The sequence below is a fragment of the Hippocampus comes genome, unplaced genomic scaffold (assembly GCF_001891065.2).
Source record: "Hippocampus comes isolate QL1 unplaced genomic scaffold, H_comes_QL1_v1.1 scaffold59, whole genome shotgun sequence".
Taxonomy (NCBI): domain Eukaryota; kingdom Metazoa; phylum Chordata; class Actinopteri; order Syngnathiformes; family Syngnathidae; genus Hippocampus; species Hippocampus comes.
The window spans coordinates 212,228-225,047 of NW_017805406.1; the positions used below are offsets into that span (position 1 = coordinate 212,228).

Sequence of the window (12,820 nt, forward strand, 5' to 3'; positions counted from 1 at the left end):
TTTCAACGAGTGAGCAAACTATTGTATGACTCACTTTTTGTTACCTTTATTTATAAATAATAAAAAATATGTAAATACCATTATTTAATACTCTATGCTAAATTTCTTTTTAGTTCAATATTTTGCCATACTTGTGCAATTATGAGTCCACCCTAAAAATATTTTAAATATAATTTCGGAATTATGCATGGCAATATATGTTGTCTTTTAAAGCCTTGCAATTTTGATACATTTTGAGAGGAATATTTAGTGTGCAGTACTGTAAGAATAAAATGAGATTTTATTTTGAAAACAGTAGTAGGAAGTATATTGTCACAAGGAAACGTACAGTGTAATCTGACATTCGGAGAGTATTTTTTGTGTTTCTTCTTTCATAAACCTGTCATATTTTATCGTAAAATCTCCCAAAGGCAACTGGTATGATTTATGGAGCTATTCATTATTTATTTCAATTATGCGTCACTGTATAATGTCTTAAAATGGCAGCATGATGTCTGCCTGAGTGGAGACTGCCGTAGTTTGTCCATTGAGTGAGAAACTGGGCAACGTCACAATAATTGCAGTTCGTTGACCTGTTCAAACTCAAAAAGAAGCACAAAATAGCTTGTCAAATGTCGCCGTCGCCATTCTTACCTCTGGTCATCAACGGCCTCATGTCAGCTCTCGGCTGTTTGGCCACATTGAAGCTGATTCCCACTTTCAAGGACCATTTCATCTCGGCCAGACTGTACGGGATGGACCTCAACAAATTAACAAAAAATCAAGTGTGAGTACTGTTCTCTTGTCTTTGAATGTATTCAAGACGAACGGGGGAAATGCTTGATCTCTTCTGCTTCTCTAGGCCAGAATCACAAGGTGTCATCAGCGGGACAGTTTTCCTCATCATCCTCTTCTGCTTCATCCCAGTGCCTTTCCTCAGTTGCTTTGTGGGAGATCAGTGCAGTGGCTTCCCACATGATGAGGTAGGTTAGGAGCACACGAAATTCAGCGGTGCAAAGTAACAAAGTACAATTACTGTACTTTGTTACTTCAGTTTGTGCAGCTGATCGGCGCGCTGCTCGCCATCTGTTGCATGATCTTCCTGGGATTCGCTGATGACGTGCTCAACCTGCGATGGAGGCACAAGCTCCTGCTTCCCACTATGGCTTCCCTGCCACTTCTCATGGTCTATTTCACTAACTTTGGCAACACGGTCATCCTGGTGCCCAAACCATTCAGGGCACTGCTGGGGCTGCACCTGGATCTAGGTGAGTCGGGTTCGTTGTTGTTAACTCATCGGCCACAGCATTTGGTGGACCTACTTCTGCACATGAAGACGATTTAGTAGTGCTGTTGTAAAAAAAAAAAAAAAAAAAAAAAAAAAAGTTATACCGCTTATTAAATTAATTTTCAACTGATACAAACAGAAGACTAACGCATTCATTTAATCGCTCTTTCCTTTGACAGGCATTCTTTACTACGTCTACATGGGCATGCTGGCAGTCTTCTGCACAAATGCCATCAACATCCTGGCTGGTATTAACGGCATCGAGTCTGGTCAAGCTCTGTTCATCTCTGGCTCCATCATCATCTTCAACCTGCTGGAGCTCAGTGGTGTGTTGCTGTTAATCGATTTCCCCGCAAAAGTTTACTTGATTCTGTCCCCGTGTATCCTTCCTAAGGATGCAATGTAATCAGTATTTCTTAATTTCAAGGGGATTACCACGACGACCACGTTTTCTCTCTCTACTTCATGATGCCGTTCTTCTTCACTACATTAGCTCTTTTTTACCACAACTGGTATGAAAAAAAAAAAAAAAAAAGTTCTACAGCTAATTAAATTACATTTCAACTGATACAAACAGAAGACTAACGCATTCATTTAATCGCTCTTTCCTTTGACAGGCATTCTTTACTACGTCTACATGGGCATGCTGGCAGTCTTCTGCACAAATGCCATCAACATCCTGGCTGGTATTAACGGCATCGAGTCTGGTCAAGCTCTGTTCATCTCTGGCTCCATCATCATCTTCAACCTGCTGGAGCTCAGTGGTGTGTTGCTGTTAATCGATTTCCCCGCAAAAGTTTACTTGATTCTGTCCCCGTGTATCCTTCCTAAGGATGCAATGTAATCAGTATTTCTTAATTTCAAGGGGATTACCACGACGACCACGTTTTCTCTCTCTACTTCATGATGCCGTTCTTCTTCACTACATTAGCTCTTTTTTACCACAACTGGTATGTGAAGCCTCTCATCCGACACAGTTGATTTAAGAAAGCAAACTGTTGTTTCAATATTCTTTTTTTTTTTTTTTTTTTAACAGGTACCCCTCGTCCGTGTTTGTGGGAGACACTTTCTGCTACTTTGCCGGGATGACTTTTGCTGTTGTGGGCATCCTGGGACACTTCAGCAAAACAATGCTGTTGTTCTTCATTCCTCAAGTGGTCAACTTTCTCTATTCCCTGCCACAGCTTTTCCGTATCATCCCCTGCCCCAGGCACAGACTTCCCAGGTTGCTGTCTTCTAATCATCCGAAATGTACACATTTTATATGATGTCCATTTCATCTTTGAGCCCTGATCCATTTCTTTCCTGTTATAAAATGCTCACGTAAGGTTGAATCCAGACACAGGCAAACTGGGGATGAGTTACTCTAAATTCAAAAGCAAGGACCTTTCCAAACTAGGACATCTCATTCTGCAGGTCAGTTCAATATTAAAGCTCATTTGAGACAGAGCGTTATTGTGTTGGCTTTATTTATTAGTTGTGGTTGCAAGTATTGTGATACTAGATTCTGTTATTCCATCTCATTGAAAGTTGCTGCCCTTTGCTGATATTTAATTTATTTAGTAAACTACTTTGTAATGCCAAAGCCTAAGTATAGTCTAAGCATTACAAACCGTTAAATGAAATGACAGGCTTTCACCTGCTATTTTTGTGTTCAGCAATTGTTTCATTCAATATAAAAAAAAAAAAAATGCTTCCTTGGCAGGTTGCAGAGTTATTGAAGCTCCTCGAAGTGCGCAGAGGCCAAGAAGATGATGATGAATTTATTGAGTGCAACAACATGACCATAATAAATTTTGTGTTGAAATTCCTTGGTCCCACCCACGAGAGGAATCTCACCTCCATCATGCTCCTGATACAGGTAAAGCCAAAACAGCCCAAAGAGCCACCGACATGTACCCTCAAAAGAACATGAATACTTTCATTTTTTTCGGTGCAGGTGATGGGAAGTGCGTTGGCGTTTGGGATCCGTTACCATCTGGTGCGCCTCTTCTATGACGTCTAGAGGATGACAGAGCAACTCATATTTCTGGAACAATTTTACAGGCTCATTGTTTGTGCCTTTTCAAATATTCTATTACCTCATTTGCGTTTGATCCTCAGCCTCAATGTGTGGCAAAGACCCAGTGTCAGGCTGATTACAATTGGCTAGAATATGTTCGCATCATACGAATACATTACATAGAAATATAAGTTATTCAGTGCGTAACCCGAATTTCAATGAATTACCGTTTGAAATGCGAGACCATGTTTGAGTCATTTTGATCATTCTTTCCACCCAAAAGAGTATATTTTTGTACTGGGTTTATCAGGAATGTAGTGAGAGTGATTTAATCTCTGAAGCAACCAACATCATGCATCATGAAGTTTGAATGAAATTCAGTCTAAACGTACTGTATTTATAGTGCAGTAGTACATATTCACTTTAATCACCTTGTGGGGATGTAAATAAAAGGGATTTAAATTCGATCATCCTTTTTTGGGAAAGTCAAATGCCACGGCAGCAAACGGAGGAGCAAACTTAACACATCATTATCGAGCATGGAAATATACAACCACGGGTGCATTATAAAAGTACCCTAATACACTTGGGGAAACCCAACACTATTAAGTTACTGAGAAGGGTAAAGATATTCTCTTTTTTTTGTCACCCAGGGCTCAATGTTTTGTCAAAAAGCACTGGACTACTGTGATCTACATCTAGAATGTACTGGTAACTTCAAATGTGATGCTGGCAATTGTAAATATGGTTGTCACAAGCTGTAAAATAAAGGCCGATATACACAATACGTATTAGTATCGTTTGTTCCTTTTTTTTCAAAATTGGTAAATACAATATTGTTGTCTGTAAAATGTTTTGACGTGCATCATATGATTTGGCCACAAGAGCACAAAACTGTTTTAGATCGAGCTCCAACAATCCAATAAATGAGTTTGACATACGCAAAGAAACCTTTAAAATATATTGTGGTAGTGTTTTAATGTCAATATAAAAAAAGGATAAAATGAAATTTATTTTGGCGCGTGGTTGCTTTTCACGCATTAACAGTAAATGCCTGGAACAAATAACTGTTTTGTTCCAGCGGAACAAATAAATACTGTCTTGTTCCCGCAGAACCATTAAGAGCGCTGCACAGCTCGTTAAAAGCAGCCGGTCTTGGACGTTTACAGCATATTTGTGCTATTCACACAGCGGGAAGCAGCGCAGGTGCTTTAATGTCGCCAATAATTTGAATAGCTTTTCCTTGTTTCCGTTTCTTCGCCGTGTTTCCAAATGGACCTAGTGTTTTAAAGAAAATGTGATAATATTACTAGTAGAATTACTACGCAGTCCAGGCTGCGATTAACATTTTTGTATTCAAACTAACCATTCAAGAAAATGCCTCCCAACAAACGACTACAGAAAAAAACGCTGGAATTGGAATGTGAGTGGGGTTCGTGTCAGGAGTCGTTCAGTCAAATGGAAATGTTTTGCGAGCATGTAGATGTTCACTTGGATGCTGTGAACATGGCGGAGGAGGATGAAGACGAACCAGAGGGTGAGTTGAAGCCGGTATGGTGTTCCTCTCTACTCATTCACTCACTCGTTGGCTGCTTGAATATGGAGAACTGCAGTTAATCTCGTGCATCATCGTTATGACAGAGGGAAGGAATTAGCCCACAGAAGTAAAATGCAGCTGCGGATGCTTGATCCGCATGCACATCCCTGTCATCACCATCTTTGTTATACAGTATTCCTATTTTTTTTCTCCACGATGAAACCAAATGGACTGAATTGCTCGTAAGACTGGCTGAGGCGACGAAACCCCCCGCCCCCAATTCTGATTATGATCTTTTCTGAACAGGAGAGAGAAACTGTCTTTGGAGAGACTGCGGCTTCTACTCTGTGGAGGGCCCTGAAGAGTTCCGGCGACATCTCTTCTTTCATTGTTACCATACCAAGTTGAAACAGTTGGGTCAGCAGGTGCTTAGTGGCCAGCCAGAAATCGGCACGTGCTCCATCGGCTCCCAGAACCGCAACATTGTCCCTGAAATCCCAGACAATTTTACCTGCCTGTGGGAGGACTGTGAGGTGTGCTTGGGAATTGTTTTCAAAATGTCTTCTATCATCTGACATGTAATCTGTGATAAATCTCACAAAAAATACGTAAGGTTTTAAAATGTAATAGCTTGTCTTCTGCATCTCTGTTAAAGCAACCACCTTATGAGAATCCAGAGTGGTTCTACAGACACGTTGAGCTTCACAGCTTGTCTATAGACATACCAGCGGGAGACTGCGATTTCCCTGTACGTTGCAGATGGAAGGGTAAGTGATCATCTCGTTATGATAGGTCAGAAATGGCCGTTGTTTCTGTTCAGCACAAATGGCATCGCGAATTCCTTCCCTTTCTATTGCATAGATTGCGAAGCTACTGCTAAAGGCCGTCCGAAGTTGCGGGAGCATCTACGAAGACACACACAGGAGAAGGTGGTGGCGTGTCCGGGTTGCGGAGGGATGTACGCCAATAACACAAAGTTCTTTGACCACATCATTCGACAGAGTGCGATGGAAGGTGAAAATAGAGACACGGCACAGGGATACGTATAGGCAAAATGATTCACGGACATACCTGGAAAAGTGAAGTTTTTTGCTTTTGTGTGCTTTGATTTCTGTTTTCTCTAGGCCAAAGGTTCCAGTGTTCCCACTGTTCAAAACGCTTTGCAACTGAGAGACTACTCAGAGATCATATGAGAACCCACGGTGAGTTAGCTCGCGGGTAGTTCATCTTCCGTTCCATATCACCCTCACTTTTCCATGCCATCAACCCTGCGACGTTCATCTCTGCTTTGTTTAGTGAGCCACTACAAGTGCCCGTTGTGTGACATGACATGTCCGTCGCCTTCAGCGATGCGCAACCATATTAAGTTCCGCCACAGCAACGAGAGGCCGTATGTCTGTGAATTCTGTGAATACAGGTACCGGGTCCTGCAAAGCTGCACTTGTTTTTGAAAAGTGCATCTGCTCCTTTATAAAATGTCATCATGAAGTGCTTACTATTGTGGTTTCCTTATTTGTAGTTGCAAGAATCTGGTGGACCTGCGTAAACATCTGGACAGCCACAGGATCGAGCCTGGTTACCGCTGTGATGTTTCCGGCTGCACTTTCACCTCTCGCACTTTTGTTACCTTGAAGAATCACCACAAAAAAGAGCATGAGGCAAGAAGCAGCAATACAGGGTTCTCCCATGGGATCACGATTCATTAAAACCGCTACATCGGTGATTTTCTAGTCATTTATTTGTTTTTCTCTCTTGAACATTTGGTGTTTATGGCCACTTTTTTCGTGGCTTTTTCCTATCCCGTGTTGAATGAAAGTTGAATGCGTTTCGTTTATGAAATCTATTTTCAATATTGAAATGCTATAAATCTGTTCCTGAATCATTTTATTCGTAGTCGTACATTATTCTAAAATATGACTTTTCAAAACTATGCTCTCTCAATATTGCGGCTTTTCACCTGTAACGGACGGACCTTAAATGTTTACCTGGTGATGAACCATCACCGTAAATCGCTTTTAATGTGATTGCAGATGATATTCACACTGACATTGTCTTTGTTCAGGGGAATTTTATAGCTCGCTACAAGTGCCACGTGTGCGATCAGTGCTTCACCAGGGGCAATAACCTCACGGTCCACCTGCACAAGAAACACCAGTTCAAATGGCCCTCCGGACACCCGCGGTTCAGGTACACGACGCCGAATTAAAAAGGCGCATCCGGTGACGGACGCAATTTCCTGTTGACGAACCCGCTCGTCGCTACCAGGTACAAGGAGCACGAAGACGGCTTCTTGCGCCTGCAGCTGATCCGCTACGAGAGCGTGGAGCTGACCGAGCAGCTGATGCGAGAGAGGCAACGCGGGCACGCCGAGGAGTGCGACGACGAGTCCCCCGGCGCCGCTCCTTCAGAGACGCAGGTCGAGCTGAGAGGGCTGCTACTGGAGGAGCAGAAGGCGGAAGCGCCGGCCGTCAGCTGTGAGGCGGGCGGTCAGGAGGAGAGCATCTTGTTCTCCATTCTCACTGGAGGTTTGACACAGGCCGCGGACAACACCGTCATACTGCAGTATCAAGATGCTCCTCAAGAACAAGACGCGCAGACAGTTTGACCTCTTGCACCACTCGGGTGATCCGTATGTGAATACAGTGTTGCCTTGAGATACAAGTCAGCTGGCCAATGTTTTTGCTTTAATTTATGAGTGCAAATTTGAGATCCAGGACAACCGCTGCACGGTGGCTGCAAACAACTTTTGACAGAAGGTGACCAATTGTTGGAATGCCTCCTCTAGCTTCATGCTAGCAATTAATGAAAAACTCCATAGAACGGCTAATGATTAGCATCTATGGTGGCGGTTTTATAACTCTAATCAATGGATATTCAAACACAAACGCTGTTCAGAGATAGTCATCACAATACTCGCATGAAGATATTCTTACTAATATTGCACCTTGCTGAGTGCAGTGTTGACGTCATCTCGCTCACGGAACAAATTAACTTTGTATCCCAAGGCACCACGTTTTGTTTCTAGCTCAGCTGAAACCCAGTTTCAGTGAATGGTAAAATGTGAGCATATAGTTGAATTATTTTATCGTCAAACTAACAAGCCTATATTAGGCAATTGACACCCCTCGCCCCCTTTTTCCCCTCCCTAAATGCCTATCTTGTTTGCTAACATTGTGGACAACCATATTGTCTGTAATTTTGTACGATTATACCTTGAATTCATCCAATGCGTCCTACCTCCTACAACGTAGCCTCACAGAGTTGTGTGATCATTTTCCCGAACATGAAGGTGGCATTGATAACTGATAAAGAGGAATGTGATATGTGATGACGACCCCGTTGTCATGAGCATGTACTGTATCCAGAACCTAAATTAAAATGCAGTTTCCACTGTTGTGCTGAGAAATGTTTGGTTCATCCATTCATATTCTATACCGCTTATCCCGTTGAGGGTGGCGGGGAGCTGGAGCCGATCCCTGCTGCTTGCACTTAAATCAGGCAAGTACACCAATACGTTAGTGACGTGCTTTTTGTTTTTTACCCACCAAATTAATTTTTTTTTTCATCGTCACTGAACTGTTCATTATTGTTTATTATTGACAATCTTTGCAACATCGCCATAATAAAGACCTAGATTGGATTACCTTTTTTTTTTTTTTTTTTTAGCTCCACACAGGCGCAAAATTAAAAATGTGAAATACTTGTTATATTCATGATTTATTGACACAGATGCACTATTATTATGGCCAATATTGACCCCTGCCTGGTAGTCAAAATTGAGCATTATTGTGCAATATTTGACCGACCTCTTACATTACATTTGATTGGATTATTTAGACAGAAGTGGATGAACATTCTAGCACATTTCCGCCGGTTTTATTGTGCAGATCAGTGTTTTACTGCGCCCCCTGACGTCACTTTCTCTTTATTACAGCTCAAAAGATAAATCCCATCTGTCAGTGCTGACTGTGGAAAACCAACACTTTAGATTGTTCTGCATACAGGCAAGGTGGGTTTTTTTCCCCCCGAATTTCATTGTCTTGGCTGTATTCAAATGCCAACTGGGTAAAAGACACATTTTCCCACCGTTTGCTCCAGGTACGCAACCTTAGAGATATTGACCGTGTCGTAGAAGATTAGGCCACACACGCAGCTTAATGTGTTACTCCTCATCGTCTTCACTCAGCTCTCCCTGCTCGACTAATGTGCAAGGACAGGAAAGTATTGACTCCTTCCTGGACGCCATGACTTGACTGGCTTCCCCGATCTGCAGGGTTTGCCAAAAACGTTGTAAAGGAGCATCAAAGCCATGAGGTTGAATCCACTGCTGCTGCTGTTTTTGACATCGTTGCAGAAGGCAACGTCTCAGGTGTCTGAATGGATCGAAGAGGAAGACTTTAGTGGTAAGATCTATTATGCCGCCTTGTTACTTTGCTGACGACGCTCGTTTCAGGATGGGGACTGTTTTTGATGAACTCTTCAATTGTTTTGCCATGTGATGAATTAAAAGTTTCCCAACCGTTGCTGAGCCAATGGGAACCCTCAACTCTGCATCCATTTTACATATACTGAAGTCACCAAAAAAAAAAAAAAATCAAATAATGCTCTAAAAATTCTTGACAGTGAAATAGTGTCACAGATTTTTTGATGGCAAATTACATTTTAATCCTGCTCTAATTACGAAAACGGCAATTCAACGCTAATGTTCGTGTTTGCTCACGATGGCATGCTAGCTTCTTTTCGATGCTAGCTGCTCAAAGTGTATCATATTGAAAAAACTATATTAAATAATGTTTAAGACTTACTTTACGAGAGCTGCAATTACATCTTGTCTATCATAACTATAATCTACACAAGAATATTGTTTTTTGTTGTTTTTGGCATGGATTATTTGAAGTTTATTATTGAAAATGTCCCCACATTCTTGAATGAGCCATATTCTGACATAATGATATTTCAAATTACTCACAAATGTACTCGCTCAGTGTGGAGTCGGGGCCCGTTTACATGACCACAACGCTAATACATTTGCAGGAATTGAAGAAAGACCATCAACTATTCTGCCATCTAGTCACCTGTCACCGCCACAGATAGATGAGCAAAGACAATATTTGTTGTGAACAAAGAATTTTTGTGCCCGTTATGTGAATTTGAATGCAGTCATTTCCTTCAGCACACTTGCTGATCTTTTGCGGCTGTGCTGAGTGGCACAGTGGCTTTGTGCTGTTTGGGCAAGGGAAAAAAGTCATCAAAGTGTTTCCAGCAGGGGACATAGAATGGATTGGGCAACCAGATTTCCTGAGTGACATCTACTGGTCAGGGACAGCCCCGCTTTGTCTGTCCGGTTGCAAGGCGCGCCACCAGGAGCTCAGGCGAGATCCCTGTGGCGACTCAAGCTGCTGCTGGCTGGGTTACAAGTCCCTGTGCAGAGGTAATGCAACAATAAAGGGATATGGAACAGTCCAAGTGGTCTGAATACGTGAGCTTTACATTTTATGGCAGTGAACTGCGGGAAGCCAGATGTGGATTTTAATGGAATGGTTTCTGGAGATGACTGGTGGGTGGGAGCTGTACTGAGGTACTCCTGTCGTCCTGGCTTCCTGCTGGTGGGAAACGCCACTAGGACATGCCAAGCTAATGGCCTGTGGACTCCGAAACCTTCCTGCCTCAGTACGTAAACACGATGGTACATCACGCCACAGCACTCTTTCAACCTCTTCTAATTGCCCCCCCCCCACCCCCCCTTCAAATGTTATTTGTAGGAATGTGCAAAAAGGGCTCCATTGAAATAAGTGAGAGGGAACTCAATGGCACTTGCAACGCGACCTGCGCGTCTAAAAGCTACTCTGGTCCTCCCAAGCAAGGCTGCACTCAGATCCACAACTGCAAGAAGAAGGAGACGGGCTGGAAGCGTTTCTTTGCCCAGTGCGTCCCTTGCATCTGCGACTGTGCTTTATCATGCCGTAAGTTGCTTTGGAACCTCAACATGCTACAGAACTATTAAATGCTTCCCTAGTACAGTTACTTTACAAGTCACATTTTCTTTGATGGCAACGTCTGTGTTTTCAATTTGGCACCAGTCAGCCTGGAGTTACAGTCTAGAAATATAGAAAAGTAAGCATGTGCTTCGCATGTTTGCCGCACAGTTGAGAGGTTCTGGGTTTGAATCTCAGCTTAGGCCCTCCTGCGTGGACTTTGTTTGTTCTCACTTTGTAAAGGTGGGTTCCTCCAAGGTACTCCACCTTCCTCCCAAATTCCAATCAGAGACATTTTAGTTTCGTTTTTGAAGACTCTAAATTGTACCTTCCAAAAAATAATTGCATATTAAATCGCAATTGAGGGGTCGCCATTGAGTGGGCCGGTGTGAGGGGTCACAATCATAAATTTTTTTCAGAATCGTTCAGACCCAAATGGATATGGAAGTCTAGTTTAAAGGAGTCAAACATAATTTTTTGTTGTCCCTCTTCTGGAATTCCACAGTGTGTATGACCCATCTCTTTTCTCCGTTTTCAGTATCTACAGGCTAGAAATAAAAGAAACTGACAGGAGACATCACCTGAGGAATAGAAGAGCAGCAGATTGGTCGGCTGGTGTAAACGAGCTGCGGCGTCGACACAAGTAACGGTTGATATGAATTGAATCACTTCCTCCCTTTCTTTCTGTTTTGCACTCTCATGAGGGCCGGGACACTCTTCGGATTCCTCGACATATTCCGAGGGATAGTGTCAGTTTTTTTTAAAAGTTTATTATTGATCCAGGAGTGGTTATGATTTCAGCATACGTTAGCGTGTACAATTTACACTATGGTTTATTGGAAGTTAAAGCTCAACGCATGAGAGGAACGAAACCGTGTAGATTAGTGGCTCCACCGCTTCGTCCATCTGTCCAGGAGGGAGCTGAAACCTTAATCTCATTGCAAAAGGGAGGAGCATCACTGCTAGAGCTCAGGGGGGGGGAAGGCACATTTAACACAGAAAATGCGGTTGCAGACTTTCATTGAGATCAACATTGTGATGCAGAAAGGGATGAAGACGTCAATTGTTTGCGTTGCCGAATCTTTATTTTCTGCGACATTTTGTACATGTGAACCCTTAAAGATGAGGCATCGTTCCTGCTCAGTTGCTGTCCTCAAACATATCACCTACATTGTCATCTGTTTAGAATTGTTCACGGTATGTTTGCTCACACGTTACCAATGTTAACCACCAGGCGGTGCTGTTTTTTGTTTATCTATGCACTGCGTCATCTATGAAATCAAAAAGATTTTCTCTCGCTCAAACGTTTCGGATGACTTGAAGGTCTCTGACGACTATTTGGCCCAAGTGCTGAACCTCAGCACAATGTGTTCGTTTTCGGCCGGTGTGTAGCAGCCAATTCCTGCGAAAACACACACACAAGTAATATGCTCGATTGTATTATTCTGAAGGGAAAAAAAACAAAACAATTTTTAATGCACCGCTCATTTCACGTTCATTTTTCCGTTATGATGTGACTTGGTTTATGACAACAAAATAAAGGTGATCAGTGGTCTGCTTTTGTTGTCTGAAGTAGGGCCCAACCGATTACATCACACAAACGGGCGTCCCCAAAGCAGTGAGTCAATGAAAACCCGAATCCCCATGTCTCATTACAGCTCATTAAACCTCCCTCGGATGTGATTTTACTCCGGGGAGGAAACTCACCCACGTCCAACTGCGTGTATTCCCCCGAGTTCTCCGACAGAATCTCCCAGTAAGTTTGATCCTGCTCCCTTCCGGCCACGCCGTTCACGCTCTCCAGAAACAGGCCGTAGTTTGGGTCCTCCGTCACGGTGAACCTGGTGGGTTGCGACGCGTGAGCGATACAGTTCGGAAGAGAAAACGGCTGAGACTCACACATGTGGCGAGGTCTTACTCAAAGCCGGGCTGCGTTTGCTGGATTCTCCTCAAAGCACCCAGCAGCACCCCTCCCTCCAGCACGGACGTGGAATAGGTCTCGGGGGTCATGTTGGAGAGGTCGTTCATCACAGACAGTC

General features: G+C 43.0%; 3 protein-coding genes across 4 annotated transcripts; all 3 read left to right on the forward strand.

The window, feature by feature from the left end:
* The first annotated feature begins 308 nt into the window (after positions 1–308).
* dpagt1 (dolichyl-phosphate (UDP-N-acetylglucosamine) N-acetylglucosaminephosphotransferase 1 (GlcNAc-1-P transferase)) lies at positions 309–4,058 on the forward strand. The gene is made up of 9 exons (XM_019873358.1): positions 309–766; positions 842–962; positions 1,034–1,247; positions 1,447–1,593; positions 1,695–1,779; positions 2,304–2,492; positions 2,596–2,683; positions 2,973–3,128; positions 3,207–4,058. The coding sequence occupies exons 1-9, from the start codon at positions 612–614 to the stop codon at positions 3,270–3,272; spliced, it is 1,221 nt and encodes a 406-aa protein (XP_019728917.1). The 5' UTR covers positions 309–611; the 3' UTR covers positions 3,273–4,058.
* Positions 4,059–4,392: 334 nt separating this feature from the next.
* Positions 4,393–8,207, forward strand: hinfp (histone H4 transcription factor). Of its 2 annotated transcripts, none has more exons than XM_019873591.1 (9): positions 4,393–4,806; positions 5,113–5,339; positions 5,462–5,573; positions 5,668–5,820; positions 5,931–6,008; positions 6,103–6,223; positions 6,326–6,464; positions 6,869–6,993; positions 7,072–8,207. In XM_019873591.1, exons 1-9 carry the CDS (start codon positions 4,647–4,649, stop codon positions 7,409–7,411), a joined length of 1,455 nt encoding a protein of 484 aa, XP_019729150.1. In that variant the 5' UTR covers positions 4,393–4,646; the 3' UTR covers positions 7,412–8,207. The 2 variants fall into 2 exon arrangements, with proteins under 2 accessions (XP_019729150.1, XP_019729151.1); XM_019873592.1 differs by having other exon boundaries at positions 5,116–5,339.
* Positions 8,208–8,529: 322 nt separating this feature from the next.
* On the forward strand, positions 8,530–11,737 carry LOC109518002 (sushi, von Willebrand factor type A, EGF and pentraxin domain-containing protein 1). Its single transcript, XM_019873584.1, has 5 exons — positions 8,530–9,209; positions 10,070–10,237; positions 10,309–10,476; positions 10,569–10,769; positions 11,320–11,737. The coding sequence occupies exons 1-5, from the start codon at positions 9,116–9,118 to the stop codon at positions 11,331–11,333; spliced, it is 645 nt and encodes a 214-aa protein (XP_019729143.1). The 5' UTR covers positions 8,530–9,115; the 3' UTR covers positions 11,334–11,737.
* The last annotated feature ends 1,083 nt before the right edge of the window (positions 11,738–12,820 follow it).